The sequence below is a fragment of the Equus caballus genome, chromosome 28 (genome assembly GCF_041296265.1).
Source record: "Equus caballus isolate H_3958 breed thoroughbred chromosome 28, TB-T2T, whole genome shotgun sequence".
Classification (NCBI taxonomy): Eukaryota; Metazoa; Chordata; class Mammalia; order Perissodactyla; family Equidae; genus Equus; species Equus caballus.
Window position 1 is genome coordinate 31,428,559 of NC_091711.1, and position 20,060 is coordinate 31,448,618.

The 20,060-nt window shown below is 35.8% G+C and overlaps 1 protein-coding gene across 2 annotated transcripts in view; it reads right to left on the minus strand.

Annotated features, from left to right (window-relative positions):
• The window catches only part of NUP37 (nucleoporin 37), a 46,405-nt gene that overhangs the window by 24,541 nt on the left and 1,804 nt on the right, over positions 1–20,060 (minus strand). For both annotated transcript variants that reach the window (XM_001497500.6, NM_001309340.2), the window contains 3 exon segments: positions 11,195–11,319; positions 2,506–2,578; positions 1,369–1,463 (listed from right to left, as the gene is read on the minus strand). In XM_001497500.6, the coding sequence (XP_001497550.1) occupies positions 1,369–1,463; positions 2,506–2,578; positions 11,195–11,319 (293 nt within the window).

Consider the following 20,060-nt stretch of genomic DNA (forward strand, 5'->3'; position numbering starts at 1 on the left):
AATGAAGGTAATAATAGAACGCAGTAGACCTTTAAAAATTCTTATTACTTGACAAAATAAAAAGTTGGCAACCCTCTGTCAGTCTCCCAAAATTTTAGGACAATTTTACTAGTCTACAAAAATCCCAACGTCTACAACCAAATAAAAGAATCACAGACCACTGACTGTAATCCCAGGTCTCCCTGGCTGTTGTTCACTATTCAGAGGCTATTCTTTGGCTTGCAAAGACACTCATTTTCCTCCCTCTCAGGTTTCATTATTCCAAATGTTTATGATTAGGAAAGTCCATGTGTTAAAGAACTAAAATGTCATTATTTATTTCTAGTGATCTAATCTTTCACCTAAAAAATGGTCCCATTCACTCTTCAAGTCTTCATACAAACTTGATTTTGTAACACTTGGGGCCCTAGAATCTTAATGTCAGTAAATCTTTCATGTCCCTGACATGAAAATTTTAACAGGCAGTATGTAACGAATAATGGCCAAAGACTCTATAACTTTAAAAAGATGAGCTATTAAGAAGATTAAAATTTAAAAAGTAGCTAGTGGCTTTACTTCCAATGTGAAAGGGCACGTATTCAACAGTTTTATATGTATATAAGTGTTTATAAATACTAAAGATTTTGTCATAGCCCTATCAAACATTCAAATCATGCAAAACTGCAGAGCTGTGGTTTTTTTTCACTCACAGTTCTGTTAAAGCAAATGAAGAAATTGGCACTCCTCTAATGACTGATGCCATCATTTCACTCCTGACTCCTCAGCTTATTTCCACCTCCCACTCTTGCTCTTCATCTTGTTCCTCATTTGTGATATTCTCCAGCTTTAGGCACTATTAAAATGTTATAGTTACCTCATCTGTTCCAAACTAGGGAGTGGGGTGGAAGAACGTGATATTGAAATGTATTATATCTACAGAAAACCTTATACAGAGACTTTCGAATTTGTGAAAACACAAAATTTCCCATCAGTCTTGCTTTTAACAAATGAGATTCGCAGTTCATTATTACTTACTAACGTATCAGACAGGATCTGTGAAACGACTTCACAATATGGCAACTGCCTTTCGTTATTCTACTGATCTCGTCCAATATTGGAGAATTTGACCCAATGTATATTTGGATTTCATAAATGTGTAAATCACATCCATGAATCAGCAAGGGAAGTTTGCATTAAATTGGAGGAAACTCAACTCACTGGTTTTGAAACTCATGTTTGTGCCATACTTACAATTTAAATAAAGTACGCTTCTTTTACAATAGTTTGTGGAGTATATATAGAAGTTATATTTCCTCTAATTTTTAAAATGGAATTCTCATTAAAATAAGATGAAAATTCAAAAATGTGGTGGTAACATAAGCAACATACCTGCAGGTATGATCATCACTCACACTTGCAATTTCTTGGCCTTCTTTGGGATCAAACACCAAACCATTAATGAAGTCTGAATGGCCCTCTAAAACCTGACATAAGCGGAAAAGTTAATAAGAACACAGGAAAATAATCTACAATGTTCCCACCTAATATTTTTACCTTGCTGCCTTAAAAGCTTTCACTGCATGCTTCTCTTTTCTATAAATATTCCTTAAGCAATCTGCTATTTTTAAAGCATGATTTATTCACCCACTTTTCTAGAAGGTTTATCTTGGGAAGAAGCTGATCATTCAACACATTGCTATTAGCTTGACTTTTCTTCTCTAGTATGCATTTCTTACAAAAACACACACACTTTTTTACTGTACCTGTCCTCACATCACCTCCTTTCTCACTTATTACATAAAGCTTAAATAAAAATTAAAGCCAAAAGAACTTTCTGGGGCACTGCGATAGAGTCCCCCTCGACTTTTTACTTCATACTTGCTATGCTGCACCTAATAAACACGGAGTACGGACGTCACCTTCTAAGGTCTTTATTCACGTGCTCAGTGGGACTGCCAGTACTGGCGACAGCTAGTACTGTAGGCCCATCATCACAACAATCCAGAAATCCTCTTCTGGCTACAGAAGGAACAAATGGAAAGTTGCAAGGTAGAGGCCTATGTGAGCAGGCAAGGTTCAACTAGTCTACATCTTTATCCTAAACAGCCTGTCAGATAGCAGATATTTAAACATTTTAATGGATATTGTTCTTGCTTCTTTGCTCTTCTCTACCTTGTAATCCTGCCTTGCTCTATGCTGTACTGACCATTTGTTCCCTTGAAGTTTGACTCTTACTCTATGTGTGTTCACGTCTATTAAACTCCTACTGTCCCCAACTGTGAATCTCTAATTCTCCCTCATTTGCTGTGCTTACCTAAATATTTTAATTTACTAAGTGATATCAGGTTTATAATCTTACTAGAACCTAGTTACTATAGCCTAAAACAGAGTAAATGAGACCCTAAATTACATACTTTAAAGATGACGATAAAAAAGTCACTTTAAATTGGGATAAATCTAATTAAAAAAGCAAAAAATAATAAATATGTTTTAAAATAGAATTCTGAATTATACCAGTCAACATACCTTGTATTCATTTTTATCTTGAAGATCTGAAGTAAATAATCTAATTTTCAAATCAGCAGCTGAAGTACAAAATCTGGAAGCAAGAAAAAACAAAAACAAACCCATTTTCAGTCTCTGTTAAATGAGAGTTCTCCCCTGCTTTTGCAATCATGGGTTTTTTGGGGAGGCAGAAGGAAGATGCTGTGGTTCTTGTAAAAAATGTTATATAGCTATTACAGACAGTAGGAGGCACTTAAAATTTTTTTGGAAAACAACCAAAAATTACATATTTTGGATTTTTCTCTTCAATAATAGAAGTATAGAATTTTATTATAAATCACCACATGAATTTAATTTTTAACTTTTCTTAAAAGTTACACGAGGATGGATTAAGGAAGTATCTTCATTTTAGCTAGGTCAATATTAGATGTTAAACATATTATTACACATCTACCTTAGTCTTTGCCTTCTTCAGTTATCCAGAAGCCTTCTTACCTTTTCTATTCCTCTAAATAAATGAGATGAAAGAAGATAATCATTTTATAACTATAAAAGCTGGTATATTTCTATCTCCTAAAAGCCGGAGTATTATTTGTACTAACTCTAACATTTAAGATACTTTTTAGTAGTTCATCAATGTATGTCACATTAAAAAACAAATCTAAGGGGCTGGCACCATGGCTGAGGGGTTAAGTTTGCATGCTCTGCTTTGGTGGCCCAGGGTTTCACAGGTTTGGATCCTGGGTGTGGACCCAGCACCGCTTATCAAGCCATGCTGAGGCGGCGTCCCACACAGCACAGCTAGAAGGACCCACAACTAGGGTGTACAACTACGTACTGGGGGGCTTTGGGGAGAAGAAGAAGAAGAAAAAAATCTAAGCAATACACAACTATCTTTTAACTAGTTCACTTTTGATCCTACAATTTTTAGGTTCTCAGCATGTCAGATTATGGCTGGGGAAGAAATACAAATTATATTTATATAGTGAAAAATAAAGTTTATTTCCAACCGTTTTTAGGTAAATGAGTATCATGCAAATCTAAATTTCTTTAGTTCTGACTACCTTAAAGTTAACCATCTTTTTCTCAACTAATAAATTTAATTTAAATAAAATTTAAGTTAAATAAAAGCAAAGCTTCTAATCTATAGACCCAGATGTGCTGGTAGATCTCTGCTGCCACACCTCCCTTTAATGATTTGTCAAGAGTGATTGGAAGAAACAGATCAAAGCCAGCACGGTAACTCCCTCTTCTGCCCAAGGCTTTCTCAGAGGGGAAATTAAAAATTGCAGTAAAATAAGGTAGTCTTCTTCTCTCCACGATGGGGACTATGCTGTTTTGAGGTATTCATAAACAAGGCTCAAATTTTCCAGTATTTTGCGTTTCCTTGAGTTCAGAGGGGAAGATGCATAAGCAAGGTAGGTGAGAGGTATGTGTATATATGCGTGTGTTATCTGGGTGCATGACTGTGGCGGGAAGAGTCTTAGGAAACATCCACATTTCCTAGAAATAACACTGAGTAATTTAGAGGTAGCTTTGTAGTTTTTAATTTTAGTAGTTTCACTATATACTTTCCAAACAGGAAACAAATTTTAACAAAGATTACTTTCTAGTGAGATTCTTTTTTTTTTTTTTTAATATTCAGAAGACATTTAATTTCTTTTTCTTTACATTTTTGAAATTATTTATGATTACTATGTTAACTTTTTAAAAAACTGTGGTCAGAAATACATAAAATTTGCCACCTTAACATTTTTAAGAGTACACTACAGTAGTGTTTATGCACACTGTTATGAAACAGATCTCTAGAGCCTTTTCATATTGTAAAAACTGAAACTCTATATCCATTGAACAACAGCTCCCCCTTCCCCACTTCCCTAGGTGCTAGTAGTCACTATTTTATTTTCTATTTCCAAGAGTTTGACTATTTTAGATACTCATATAAGTGGAATCATGTAATATTTGTCTGTTTGTGACTGGCTTATTTCACTTAGTATAACTTCCTCAAGGTTCCTCCGTGTTGTAGCATATGATAGGAATTACTTCTTTTATACACATATACATATATATACACACACACATACGCATTCTTCATCCATTCATCCGTTGTTGGATAGATTGCTTCCACTTCTTGGCAATTGCAAATAATGCTGCAATGAACACCAAAGAGCTCTTTGAGACCCTGCTTTCAATTCTTTTGACTATATATCCAGAAGTGGAATTGCTGGGTCATATGGTATTTTTAATTTTTTGAGGAACTGCCATACTATTTTCCATGGTGTGTGCATCATTTTACTTCTCACTAGCAGTGTACAATGGTTTCTATTTCATCACATCCTCATCAACACTTATTATTTATTTTTTATATATATATATATTTTTTAATTTTTTTTAACACATTATTTTTTTATAGTAGCCATCCTAATGGGTGTTGGTGATATCTCATTGTGTTTTTGATTTGCATTCCCTAATGATTAGTGATGTTGAACATCTTTTCACATGCTTGTTGGCCATTTGTGTATCTTCTTTGGAGAAATGTCTATTCAAGTTCTTTGTCCATTTTTTTTTTAAACATTTTATTTTTCCTTTTTCTCTCAAAGTCCCCTGGTACAGAGTTGTATATTTTTAGTTGTGCGTGCTTCTAGTTGTGGCATGTGGGATGCTGCCTCAGCATGGCCTGATGAGCAGTGCTGTGTCCGCGTCCAGGATTCGAACCAGCGAAACCCTGGGCTGCCAAAGCAGAGCACGTGAACTCAACCACTTGGCCACGGGCCCGGCCCTTCCTTGTCCATTTTTTAAACAGGTTATTATTTTTTGTGATATTGAGTCGTAGGAGTATAACTCAATTATACATTTTTGGAGATTAACTCTTTATCAGATACATGGTTTGCAAATATTTTCTCCCATTCTCTAGCCTCTTCACTCTGTTGATTGTTTCCTTTGCTGTGCAGAAGCTTTTAAGTTTGATGTAGTCCCACTTGTCTACTTTTGCTTTTGTTGCTTATGCTTTTGGTGTCATATTCATGCAATCACTGCCAAGACCAATGTCATGAAGCTTTTCTCCTATGCTTAATTTGCTAGGAGTTTTATAGTTTCAGGTCTTTAATCTATTTTGAGTTAATTTTTGTATATGGTATAAGGTAAGCGTCCAACTTCATTCTTTTGAATATGGATATCTAGTTTTTCCAGCACCATTTGCTGAAGATCATTTAACCATATATGTGAGGATTGGTTTCTCAGTTCCCTATTCTATTCTATTGGCCTGTATGTCTGTCTTTATGCCAGTATCATACTGTTTTGATTATTGTACCTTTGTAATACGCTTTGAAATCAGGAAGGGTGAGGCCTCCAGCTTTCTTAAGTTTTTTTTTTGGCTATCTGGGGTCTTTTGAAGTTCATTTGAATTTTAGGATTGTTTTTGATTTCTGCAAAAAATGTCACTGGGATTTTAATAGGGATTGCATTACACTGTAGACTCCTTTGGGTAATATGAACATTTTCACAATATTAAGCCTTCCAATCCATGAACATGGGCTGTCTTTCCATTTATTTGTGTCTTCTTTAACTTCTTTCAGCAATATTTTGTAGTTCTTGGTGTACAAGTCTTTTGCATCCTTGGTTAGCTAGTGAGATTCTTAAAGGATTTATTTGAAAGGGTACACGACGTTACATTAGTACACAGTCTATCTTGCATTTCTATGTATTTATAGAGTGCATATGAATGTTATCATCTGCAGTAGGTTGAATAGTGGCCCCCAAAAGATACGTCCAGTCCTAACACCTGGTACCTATGAATGTGAACCCATTTGAAAACAGAGTTTTGCAGATGTAATTAAGTTAAGGATCTCAAGATGATCATCCTGGATTTGGGGTGGGCTCTAAATCCAGTGATGCGTGTCTTCATAAGACAGAAAAGGAGGAACACGGGAAGTAAGGAGACGTGAGGACAGAGGCAGAGACTGAAGTGATGCATCAAAAAGGCCTGGTGGCATAACAGTTAAGTTTGCGTGTTCTGCTTTGGTGGCACAGGGGTCGCAGGTTCGGATCCCAGGTGACCTAGTACTGTTTGTCAAGCCATGCAGTGGCAGTGTCCCACATAAAATAGAGGAAGATTGGCACAGATATTAGCTGAGGGCCAATCTTCCTCACACACACACACACAAAAAGGGCAAAAAACATGAAGGACTCCTAGCCACCACCATAAGCTAGGAGAGAGGCATGGAACGGATTCTTCCTTAGAGCCTCCATGAAGAACCAATCTTGCCAACATTTTGATTTCAGACTTCTGGTCTCCAGGACTGGGAGAGAATCATTTGATTAATCCGCTTGGCCTCGTCTTGCCATTACCACTCCCTAGCTGTGTACCTTGAGGACGGCACTTACCTGATCTAGGTCTCAGTCTCCTCTCTTATAAAGTGAAGGGAATTCATTGACTTCTAATGTCCTTTCATAAACGTTTAGTTCATAAACATAAGCACGCTATTAATTCTGTTCTAAAATGCAAATGTACACCCCCATCTTCACTTTCCTTTAATTTAATCAATACCTGTAATTAACGGTGAATTCTGAAAACAGGTTCTTTGATTTCGGACATTATAGGCAGGGGAAAAAAAGGAGAGGGCTGAAATCAAACCATGTTCACTTAATAATTTAACTATGGTCCTGATGGCAACTAACATATTTCTTAAAACCAAAAACTCTCCTGTGCTGCCTTTGGCACACACGTGGTGTCATAGGTTACTAATGCCCAAGTTTTGACATCAAGGACTTGTCTAAATCAGCCCAACACCCCCAAGTCTAGGCTAGCCAACTTTCCTTTGACTAAGCCTAGGAAACTTTCAGTCTTGTCAGTTCATCACCTTATCCATTCTTCACATCTCTGTTGCAGATGGAAGAGACAATGAAAGGGAGAGGAGAAAGGGAAGGCCTAAGAAACACTGAAGAGACGTGTGCTAACTGCTACGGGAGAAGTATGTTTTGGGTATGTTAAGGAGATAATCATTTTGGAAAACAGTTTGGCATTATCTACTCCTAAATATATATTTAAAGAAACGTGAGCACATGCACACTATGATACATGTAAAGGGATGTTCAAAGCAGCATTATTCATAACAACCCCAAACTGGAAGCATAGTAGAATAAACTGTAGTTTGTTCATAATGGAATACTATATAGCAATAGAAACCAATAACCAAAGCTACAAGTAGAAACACAGATGAATCTCACATATACAACGTCAAGTGAACAAAGCAGGACAAAAAAAGGATATTACGATTCCATTTATAAGGAAGTCCATAAGTATGTAAAAATAAACTATATTGTTTAGGGATGCATAAATAGCTGAAACACTATAAAGAAAAGCAATAAGATCATTTTCATAATAATCATGAGAAGGCTTATCTTCAAGGGGAAAGAAGGTTGAATAGGGAGGGGCACATGGGGGGCCTTGGGCACTGGCAATGTTCTAGTTCTTCACCTGGGTGATCATTACATGTGTCTTTGTTTTACAATAATCACGTTAAACTGCACACATATATTCTATGCACTTTTTGGCATGTATGCTATATTTCAAACATGCAAATAAAAGATAAGAAAACTAAAAAACAAAGCTTATTCTACCTAATTCTCTTCTTTTGAATTTGTCCCATTATCGTTTTGGGTATTCATTATTTCCCTAGTCAGAGGAAACTCTAGAACAAATTTGCTACAAGAACATTACTAACGTGAGGTCCTCCTAAAGCAAAGTTCCTCACTTATGTCCTAAAGAAATCATTTAAAAATCTCTGTTCAAAATATGATCTCTAGAACATAAGGTTTTTATAAGGTTTTTATATTTTTATAAGGTTTTTAAAAGAAATATACCAAGAAAAAGAGTTTGTAAAGAAGGTATTACTAGCAGAATGAGGCTAAGTTCAGTAAAAACATCAGAAAACAAGGGAGTTACAGGGGTCAAAGAATATTTACTTAGAAAATTAATGAAAGAATCTTATTAGGATTAAAAGAAAAACAGAACCACAAAACTTTATGGCCAACCTTGTGCTGTTCCTTTTTTCTCCAAATCTTTGCTGCTTTAGTTTATACATGTTGAGGGTATTTAAGTCACCCTTTAATTAAACCAGAAAATATCAGAGAATTGAAGTAAGGTGAACAGTCTACTCTCTAGCAAGTGTAAAAGAAAAGCAAATGGGGATGAAATAAGAGTAGAAAGGCAGAGTGTGAGAGAGAACAGAACTTAAGGCAACTAAATGCTAAAGATAAAACATTAGGAAGAGTTTCTTTTTAACTGTAAGATAAAAGGTAACGATGGTAAGAGAGATATGAAGTTATACCTCAGTCATCTTGACAGACAACTATTTAGTCATGAAAAAAATACTGTTTACTTTAGAATACTATGAAAAAAATGTAAAGTTAACTAAGAAGTATAAATAGGGGCTGGCCTGGTGGCATAGTGATTATGTTCCTGTGCTCTACTTCAGTGGCCTAGGGTTCGCAGGTTCAGATCTTGGGTGTGGACCAATGCACCACTCATCAAGCCATGCTGTGGTGGCATCCCACATATAAAATAGAGGAAGATTCGCATAGATGTTAGCTCAGTGACAATCTTCCTCAAGCAAAAAGAGGAAGATTGGCAACAGATGTAAGTTTAGGGCCAGTCTGCCTCATCAAAAACAAACAAACAAACGAGTCTAAAAACTTAGATATATAGCTTATATAGTTTAATCACAATTGTGTAAAATTACTTATGAAAAAAATGGAAAGGGTATTGGGATGGCATTTTAAAAATATTTCTGTATATTCTAAATTTGATATAATGTGTATTATTTTTATAATAAAAATACATAATTTATTTGAAAACAACAAAATTGTGCTGTCAGCTTGCTTTAAAAATACTCTCTTTAAAATTAATGACCAATTAATGCTTTGAATTTATTATTTATATTTGCATAGTTCCAAAAAGGATTTGAGGCAGCTTATCAAAAAGCAACAACAATAAAAGATGAAATAATACAGCAAATCCATTAAAAGGCCAGAAAAACAGGCACCAGGCAAAACCACAGGAAGTAGCTGGTTTCTATAGCTTTCAAAATCTGCTGCAGAATGCACAGAGACTGACTGACTCTTGCTTAGCTCCACATTCTGTGAACGCTTCCTTTTAATATAAAAGGAAATGAATAGCACATTGGCTGTTGACAATGACATATGTATGTTGACAAGAGCTGTTGTGCAGATTATTTAAAACTCAGTTAGCTAAAACCTGTAAAAGCTTCTAGAGAAAAACAAAGAACATCTTCACAATCTCGTTGTAGGCAAAGATTCCTTAGATAGGAAATACAACTCACATGAAAGACTGCTCAACATCATTAGCCATCAAGGAAACATCAGTGTGGTACCAACCAGAATAGTTAAAATTTAACAGATTGACAGCAATCAATGTTGGAGAGTAGGTAGAGCAAGCTGAACATCCTTAGATTATTGGTGAGAACATAAAATGGGAGAAGCACTAAGGAAACTGGTACTTTCATAAAACGTTAAACAGACATCTACCCTCTGATTCAGCAATTCTACTCCTTAGAGAAATGAAACCACATATCCACTAAAAGCCGCACAGAGGGATGCTCATAATAGCTTTAGTCATAATAGCTAAAAACTGGAAACTGCCCTGGTGTCCATTTATAGGAGAATGGATAAACAAATTGTATCATACACTGTAACGGAATATTCCTCAAAAATAAAAAGAAATGAACCATTGGTATACACAATGTGGCTAAATCTCAAAAACATTAAGCCAGATACAAAAAATACATTGTGAATGATTCCACTTATATGAAGTTCTAGAATAGGCAAAACTAATTTCTGGCAATAGAAATTGGATCAATGGTTGTCTTGGCAGGGGATGGCTGCAGGGACTGACTGGGAAGGAGCACAAAGAATCTTTCGAGGTAACAGAAATGTTATGTATTACCAGAGTGTTGGTTATACAAGAATGCATCAGCACTGACCACACTGTACCCTTAAGAGTTGAGAATTTCACTGTATTTAAATTATTTCTTAATTAAAAAAAATTAGATTAGTAGGTTAATTTAAAAAAACTAGCTCAGTAAGAGCTAACTTACAGTTGCTAAATACTGTTTACTAAAAGAAGACATATCTTTTAGATTTGACATTTGTGGAAGCAAGGTTAGCGTTTTGTAACAAACCTTAAATAACCTGACATATTACTGCCCTTGTGAAGAAGGCCTCAGCAGGTGGTGATACGATTTTTCTCAAAGAGCAATCGTTCTTTTCAAATGCTGTCACAAAAACTGAAGCCTAAGCATTAGAGCTATAGTTTCATGTACTGCTAAACATGAAAATGTGACCTTGGCCTATGTATGGGGCAGTAAGGGTGATTAATGACTCAACCAAATTTAGTTATTTTAACGGAGATGTACTTCAATAAGTGGTAAACTCAACAAAGAATCTGTGAAAACTTCAAACGATTCAGATGAATCTCAGGTGAAGAGCTTTGTTCTTAGACCCAAACACACGTTCAAGGTGTATTTAAATCACAAATTCAGACAATAAGCCTAAATTATGAAATAACAGCAAATGTTAAAATATCTAACATCTGGAGTTGGGGAAGACGGAAATGGAGGAAAAAGGTCCCTATGATGAAAGTTTCAGATCACTTAACACAAATAAATATTGCACTTGATAATTTTAAACTTACTTGATTACTGGAGGCAATGAATCAAGTCTAGTCTCTGGGCTCCAAGCTATGCCATCCACCCTGACTCCATGGTGAAACGTCCGTAGTGTTTTATACTGAATTCCTTCAATGTCTGCTTCTTCCTCCTAAGCATACACAGTAAATGTTTTAATAAATTATAAGAATAAACAATATAATACTATTTCATTATAATGAATTTATCAGGTCATATATATTCCTTTGAGAAGTTCAAAAGATTAGATACTGAGATTTACTTGGTTCACTGAACAACAACAACAACAATATCCAAAGGTGTCTAAGCATCACAAAATAACTTCCTAAGGCAACTAAAAACACACAGTAAACATGTTATACTTTTTATCTTACTCAGGAGACATCTTAGTCCTAATAATAAATCAGAGCAAACACAATGAAAATGGAATGCTCTAAGAATCAGAATATTCTAGGCAAATGAATTACCATACATGGATTACCAACTGATAATATAAAAAAATATACAATGAACATAAAGTTTTGATCATGTGTAAGATCCTTTGGGACCATATGATGCCTCACAGTCATTATAATGAGTATCAGTGACTTTCATATAGTATTATATATGGCGTTATACATGGGTAAGATGTTACAAATTGTCCATCTATACTATTATGTCTATGAATATGAATATGCAAATAACAATCTGGTTAACATAGTCGTTTGGATATTCGACTTGATGTTTAATAAAGTCAGTTTATTTGCCTGGTTCAGTACCACTAAAATGATTTCAGTTTATCCTCATGGGAAGATGAGGGGGAAAAATGAATTTTGAAAAGTCAAGTCATCTAAGTCTACCAATATGGACAATAACGCGAAAAGCTTTCCCACTATAAAAACAATGTAAAAATCCAAATCTAGAGAAGCAAGCGAGCACCAAGGCATATAGCTATCTCAAGGACATTTGCCCACATCCAATAACTAATAGCTTCAGTTTGCAGGGGACCGAAGACAAAGCTTAGCGCCTGCACAAGGAAGGATGCAGATCAGAGATCTCGGCATAGATCCAGAACCTTTAAAGGGGAAGTAGGAAGAAACCCCAAAAAGCAAAACCGTCAAGCAAAATACCTACCATGGGTGAGGGCCAAGAAAAAGTCACTTGGAGAAATCTCAACCATTTGCTGGCCCTAACACGAGTTTGAGGTTGAATTCATATTAACTATGTGCTCCCCAAAATGACAATGTATTTCCAAATGGTCCTATGTTGGTAGTAGCCCCAAGCACTTGACAGACAAAGGCAAATTCTCTTTGGATGAACTACCTCTACCCAGGAATCAAAAAGTTCCCACAGATATAGTTCAATCAAATATGATCTTATATGCATGCACTCCTACACGAAAACAAAATACCACAAACACAAACAGAAGAGTCAAACCTGCAAAGACATTAGATAAAATAATTAGAGACAAGAGGGCCTGGCCCTGTGGCATAGTGGTTAAGGTCGGGCATTCCACTTTGGCAGCCCGGGGTGCACGTGTTTGGATCCCGGGTGCAGATAGAGCAGCACTTGTCAAGCCATGCTGCGGTGGCATCCCACATAAAAAACACAGAGGAAGACTGGCAGAGATGCTAGCTCAGTGACAATCTTCCTGAAGCAAAAAGAGGAAGACTGGCACCAGACGTTAGCTCAGGGCCAATCTTTCTCACACACACATACAAAAATCAGAGACAAGAACAGAGATATTTATAGGGAAATAGAATAGATAATCAAAAATTATGAATAAGCAACAAGTAATTATCAAAAATGACCAGGCAGATTTTAAAAAGAACTAAACAAAACTTTTAGATGAAAATACTGTAACAGAAAAAAAGAAAATCAATGCTTAGAGCAGCCAAAAGACAGATTTGAAAAAAATTACTTGGAATGTAGCAAAGAGAAGACAAAAAGAGATGTTAAGAGGCATTCACTGAGAAAGTTCCACCATATATCTAATTTGGGTTGTAGGAGAGAATAGAGGGAATGGGGGAAGAGGGAATATTTGAAAAGATAATGGCAAAGTATTCTCCATACTTGATGACAGGCACCAATACATATTGTTAGAAAGAACATTAAATCTCAGGCAGCTTAAATAAAAAGAAACCTGCAGCTATACTGAAACTTCAGAACACACACAAACTCATCATATATATATATAGATGGAGAAAGAGGGGGAGGAGCGAGGGAAGGAGATTGAATGAGAGGGAGAGAGAGGGAGGGAGGGAGAAAAGGTGGAAGAGAAGAGGGAGAGGAGAGAGAAAAAGAGAGGTCCAGGGAGATGGGGATCTTAGCAACAGCATCCAGAAAGAAAAGACAGGTTTCCTATAAAGATATTTCCTATAAAATAATTAGAACAACCATCGACTTCTCACCAGAAACAACAAATGCAGGAATAGAGTGGAATAATATCTTCAAAACGATGACAGAAAAAACTCTAGAATTGTAGACACAAAAAACTGGTTTTCAAAGATGAAGCTGTAGTAAAGATATTTTCAGAAAAACAAAAACCAAGAGTTAACCTCAATAAACTCTCACTAAAGGATCACCTACAGCAGGGGCTGTCAAACCGCGGCTCATGAGCCCAATCTGGCCCATGGCCTGGTTTCATATGGCCCACGACCTGAGAATCACTTTTATATTTTTAAGGAGTGGCAAAAAGCAAAGAATAATTTGCAACAGACACCTTAAGTGGCTGGCAAAGCCTAAAATATTTACTATCTGGCCCTTTAGAGAAAAAAGTTAATAGTAAACTTTTTTGTGTAGTAAAGGCTGTGCTTTCAGGTGAAGAAAAATAACCCCAGAATGAAGGCCTGAGATGTAAGAAACAGCGAGCAAAAACTCAAGGGAAGACAGGTGGGGAAATCTAAACAAATACTAGCCACATCAAACATCAAATTTATGGGTTAAAATGAGAAGAAAAACGATAGAGAACTAAAATATGACAATAATCTAAGTCTAGAGAGGGTAATAACTGTTCAAGAGTCAAAGGTCCTTGGTTTGTTCATTAAGAAGTTAAAGATATTAATTTTGGCTTTGTCTAATTAAGTATACATATTGAAGTGTCTTTGGTATAAAAAGAAGAGAAATAGCATGTAAAACTTCCAAACTATCAGGGAGGAAAAAAATTAAAGGAGGGGGTAACAAAACGCAAACAGAAGACATAAGAATATTCATGTTGGTAATGTTTTCAATTAAAAAACTGAAAACAAATGAAGTTTGGCACAAATTTAACAAATACAGTGTTAATAGCAACAAACTGTAGAAAAACATAACACAAAATAGTTTCATTGATATAAAGTTTAAAATATGAAAAACAATATATTGACTTGTAACACTTCCACATATGGTAACTCTATAAAGAAACACAGGAATTACCAACACAAAATGCCAGACATGGTTACCTCTTGGGGGTGAGAAGGCAAGGCAGTAAGGGAGGAATATCCAGGGGGCTTCAAAAGGAATTATATTCCATTTCTTAACGGAACTAGGTAGTAGGTATACAGGGATCTGTTTTGTTATTATTCTTCATATCTTATATAGATAAACATATTTTAAAATAATTTTATAAGCTTAAAATACTACAATTTTAAAAATAAATAAATCATTGTTTTGTTATTTAAATCAATACTCTAACTGGGTCTAGAGACTAAACCAAAACTTCTGCATGACAAATTTGCCCATGGAATCTTCCATATTAAGTGACCACAATTATTTTCTATAAAAGTTTATAAGATTATAAAACATCAGGGAAAAAAATCCAGAGCAGGTGAAACTTGATAGTTAATGGAATACATAGTCCACATAAATAGGAATTATCTGAAGTTCTATTCTAAGAATTCAATTCACTCTGAATCTAAATGCAGTTTTATAATGTATACTTTAATTGAATCCTAGTAGATGCGCTGATTTTTCCAGGATAGCCTTTGGGATCCTAGCAAACAGATTTCACAAATATGTTATACATGGCTTTCTCTACATAATTCAGATAGCCCTTGAAAATAACTTTAAATTTCAGGTGGACTTAGAGTTAACAGCAAAAAGTTTTTCCATAAATGAAAAAAGGAAATATAAATGCATTTATCAAGGAAAGAAAAACACTGTCAAATTTTATTACTTCATAATTAGTGTGTATAATAACTGTATAGCTAACAGCCAGATATGCCAAGGCAGCGACCACTACGCAATTTAAAAACAAGGTTAGGAACCTAATCATAGCTGACTTCATGGTCTGCGTTACACCTATATTTCCACACTTGACAAATCAATCTTCTAAAAATGAAGTTTTTACCATCAAAATACACATTAGTTTGCTACTGTAACAACAGTGTTGACAATTAGATCCTGAAGTTTGTTATCCAAAGTATATACGAATTTAATGGGTGGTCGTGGGGATAAGGAAATCCCAGGGACTGTATAGCCCGAGCTTTATATATTACCAATGAAACCTTTTTTCCTGGCAGCAATGTCTGTCGCTGAGCCAAGTGAAAGGCTAGGGTGTGTGTGTGGTATAGGCAGAGACGAATGCTATTTTGGGTTCAGTTTGGGGTGTAGGCAGTATTGTATAGGCAGGAAATTAAGATACTTTGGAAAACTTGCTATAATACAAATCATTATACAGGGCTCTAGCATATTTGAGGTTGGGGCAAAGCCAGGTTGATGAAAAGGCTATTCTAAGGGTTTGAAATTGGCAGGCCCTCCCACCACACCCATTTAAGGCCAAATACAGAATTTTAGTTAGATGAGACTGTAACGTTTACCTAGTCCACTTCTTCCATCTAACGCTTGAATCTCTAGTAGAATTTCTGGAAAAAGAGTTTGGACAACCCTTCTCTGAACACTTTCAGTGAGAGGGAACTAGCTATTTCTTGGAGGAGCTTATTCAATTTGGGTGTAGTTCTAACTATTAAAAGAGTTCTCTTTAACATAGTTCTAACTATTAAAAGAGTTCTCTTTAACATTAAACCAGGGGGCCAGCACCATGGCCGAGTGGTTAAGTTCGCACACTCTACTTTGGCGGCCCAGGGTTTCACTGGTTCGGATCCTGGGTGCGGACCCAGCACCATTCTTCAAGCTATGCCGAGGCAGCACCCCACATAGCAGAGGCAGGAGGATCTACAACCAGAATATACAACTACGTAGTGGGGGACTTTGGGGAAAACAAGGAAAAAGAAAAAGATTGGCAACAGATGTTAGCTCAGGTGCCAACTTTAAAAAAGAGAAGAAAAACAGAAAAAAACTAAACCAAAATCTCTTTCCATGTAAATTCTATTCATTGCTCCAAATTCTGCTCTCTGGAACCATAGAGAGTAAGTCTAATTCAGTAATGGCAAATATCTGGCTGCAGCTCATCTCCCGTAGGTGAATACATTCAAGGAAGCACTTTCAGCATCAATCTTAAAGCACTATAAGCAACAACTCCACTCAAATAGAATTGACAAATAACACAAAATATATTTACCATTGAGTTTAATTCCTCTTCCACGTGACAGTTTTAAACATTTTAATATCACTCTGAAATCTGTCTTCAAATACATTATCCCCTTTGAATCATAACACACTGCTGAGAACTGAAGCAAACATTAAACACTGCTTTCAATCTACAGAGGATATAGAGCTGTGGTAGCCACTAGCCACATGGGGCCAAGAAGCATGCAAAATGTGGCTAGTTCAAGTTGAGATGTATACACTTTATAAAGTGCCAAATGCACACCAGATTGTATAAAAAGAATACAAAATAGCTCATTAATAATTTTTATATTGGTTACATATAAAATATTTTGGATATGCTGAATATATTATTAAAATTAATTTCATCTGCTTTTTATTTTTCATAATGTGGTTACTACAGCACTTAAATTTATATTTGTGGCTCACATTATATTTCTATTGGACAGCACTGAACTAGCTCCCTTTGGTAGTTTAATCATTGCACTGATTCTGGTGAACATCCAGGTGACTAAAAACCGTAAGTCACAATTCTCCCTGGTAGCTCTAGCAGTCTACCATTTTAAGACTTTATATTCATCTTTATTAAATTTTAGCTTGTTCAACTTGGCCCATTAATCCAATCTATTAAACAATATTTGGATGCTGAGCACACAGTCTGGCACCCAACAGGTGCTCAATAAATATTTGTTAAATGAAGTCTGTCATCCAAGCATTAGGTATCCTTCTGTTTCATGTTCTATATAAATTGAATGCACTTGCCTAAATCAAGTGTTCTCATCCAAGTCCCAGCAGAGGCCTTGATTCATTATTGACGACTTTTCAAAGACTCAGAAACCTTCATGCTCTCTCTGCCCTTTACACATAAGACTTTTAAAGCTGTTTTCTTATTGCATTGCTTTACATTTAAACACCTCCTTGAAGGCAGGATGCCTGCTTGTTTTTTGCTGAGGAAAGTTTGCTCTGAGCTAACACCTGCGCCAATCCTTCTCTACTTTGTATGTGGGATACCTCCACAGCATGGCTGATGAGCAGTGCAGGTCTGCACCTGGGATTCGAACCCACACACCTGAGCCACTGAAGGGGAACTTTAACCGCTGGGCCACAGGACTGGCTCCAGGGTCCTTGCTTTTTTAATGGATGCATTACTAGTTCCCAGTAGCTGATCTGCACTTAATGAATATTTGACAAATACATGACACCAATCAACAGTAATATCATTCAGCTCAAATTTCCATCATATTCAAAAGAACACCATGAGATTCTGAAAAATGCTTTGTTGATATTCAAATTCACCATATCAACAGTGTTTTCCTAATAGTCGCAGAATGAGGATTGTCTTTCTGACAGAAAGGTGAAAATCTTTCAATTCAACTGACCTCTACTTAGTTTTCTCTCAAGACTTAGTTTTCTCTCAAAGTGCTATGGAACTTCAAGGTTCTAGCATGAGAGAACAGGAACAATATTTAATCATATTTAAGTAGATAAAAAATAACTTCAAAGGGAGGCAATAATTTATTCTGAATCCCCAAGGGCAAATTATTGGAACTCAATTCTCCTCCATAACTGTTTGAACTACAGCGTCAATCCATCTGAATAGCAGCATAGAAGGAAAAGAATAGGGGTTCAAAGAGTCTAGACCTTGTTTTCTCATTTACTAGTCATACAAATCCCTGCACTTCTTTGAAGTAGAACGGAAACCCCACGAGGACAGGGAGAGTTGTTCGACTGTATCTCCAGTATTTGGCACAGAATACAATTTGTGTTCACTACTTGTGAAATTAATAAAAATCCAATTCTTTCCTTATGTAATTTGAGGATAAGACCTACACTGCCATTCTCACAGGTCTGAGGATCAACAGGGACAACCCATACGACTACAAACCACAACGGAACAATACAAATGTTTTTGCTAGTTTTTTCTCATTTTGTCATTTTTCCCTCTTTTGCTCCCATTTTCTCTCTCTGCCACCCATCACCTCTGCCTTTCTTTTTTCCCAATTTTTTTCTCCCTTCTTGACTTTCTCCCTCAACGTTCCTTAGTTGAACATAAACCAGAGATAAAGCGTATTTATTTCAGTATTTTTGAACACAATTCTACATTCACAGCTATTAATTTTAAAAGTCATGAAGTAAAAAGTTAGTTTCACCTGTAGGGGGATGCTTTATTTTTCTGTAAGTTAGTAGCCTGCATTAGAAATATGGTTTCCCCTTAGTCTTTTTCAAGAGTGTGCTGTATTATTTCACTTAATCCTGTGACTTTTTATGATGCTAACCTCGCAGTCCAGCTGAAGCCAGGCTGAGGGTCATGTTTAGACTAAAAGCGAGAAATTCCTCCCCCAACTCTAAGAGACAATTTGGGATAATGTCAAAGCTCTTTTATTCTACTCAGATACCAACAAACCAAAGCCTTTAATTCATATTTTCCCCTTAGGATAAACATACATGCAGTCTAATTTTGTAAAACTTTATTTATTTACTGCACTGTAAAATGCTAAATTGCAGTTATGATGTCAAAATGCTGTAAGATACTGAACTGCTTTTTAAGTAAAAGAGGAAATAATGTTTATGATAATGTCACTTTACTGATAGTTATTTTAAATCTTTGAAAATTGGTGACTGAGAAATTATTTCCTTGATTAATCTAAGAAGTATTGTTCTATGAATAGTATTCCGGTACGCAAAGGACCAACCAGATTCTTGGGGTTGAACTCTCATTGTTCAAAGTCTCTCTTACATGTAGACCTACCCTTCCTGTGAGAAAGTATGGTGCGTGCTCACCACAAAGCAATCTTACCTTGGTGATTAAATATGGGGTTGCACCTGAGTGCCACCACTGACCAAGTCAGTGACAGCTAAAACATATATATGTATTAAATGTGCCAGATGCCTTCCAGGAACATTACATGTACTAACTCATTACACTCTCACAAAAACCTATTAAGTATTATTTTCCTCATTTTTATACAAAAGTGGTTAAGTACCTGCTCAAAGTCATATAGTTATTAAGTGGTAAAGGCCAGGCAAGAGTAAAAAGCTAGGCATTTTAGCTCCAGATTTCATTGTCTTAATGACTATACTAAACTGCCTGTTCAATTAATATGATCCCATACTTTGTACATGCTAGATGTATGCTTTAGATGTATAAAAAGTATGACAGCATATTAATAGAAAAGCTGAATATCATGACAGCTATAAAATCTCCTGGAGGATCATTTTTCAGGCTCTCAATCTTAGCTTATTTTCTATGTCAAAGAGGAATGTAGAAAAGCTGGTTTAAGAAATTAATTAGATCTCTTTAATTGGTGTTTTCCCTGTACATACCAATGTTCAGTTAATCATAAAATTCAATTACCAGAATATTGCATTTCTAATCATGACGCAAAAGAGAATCCTTATATTCTTTTTTTA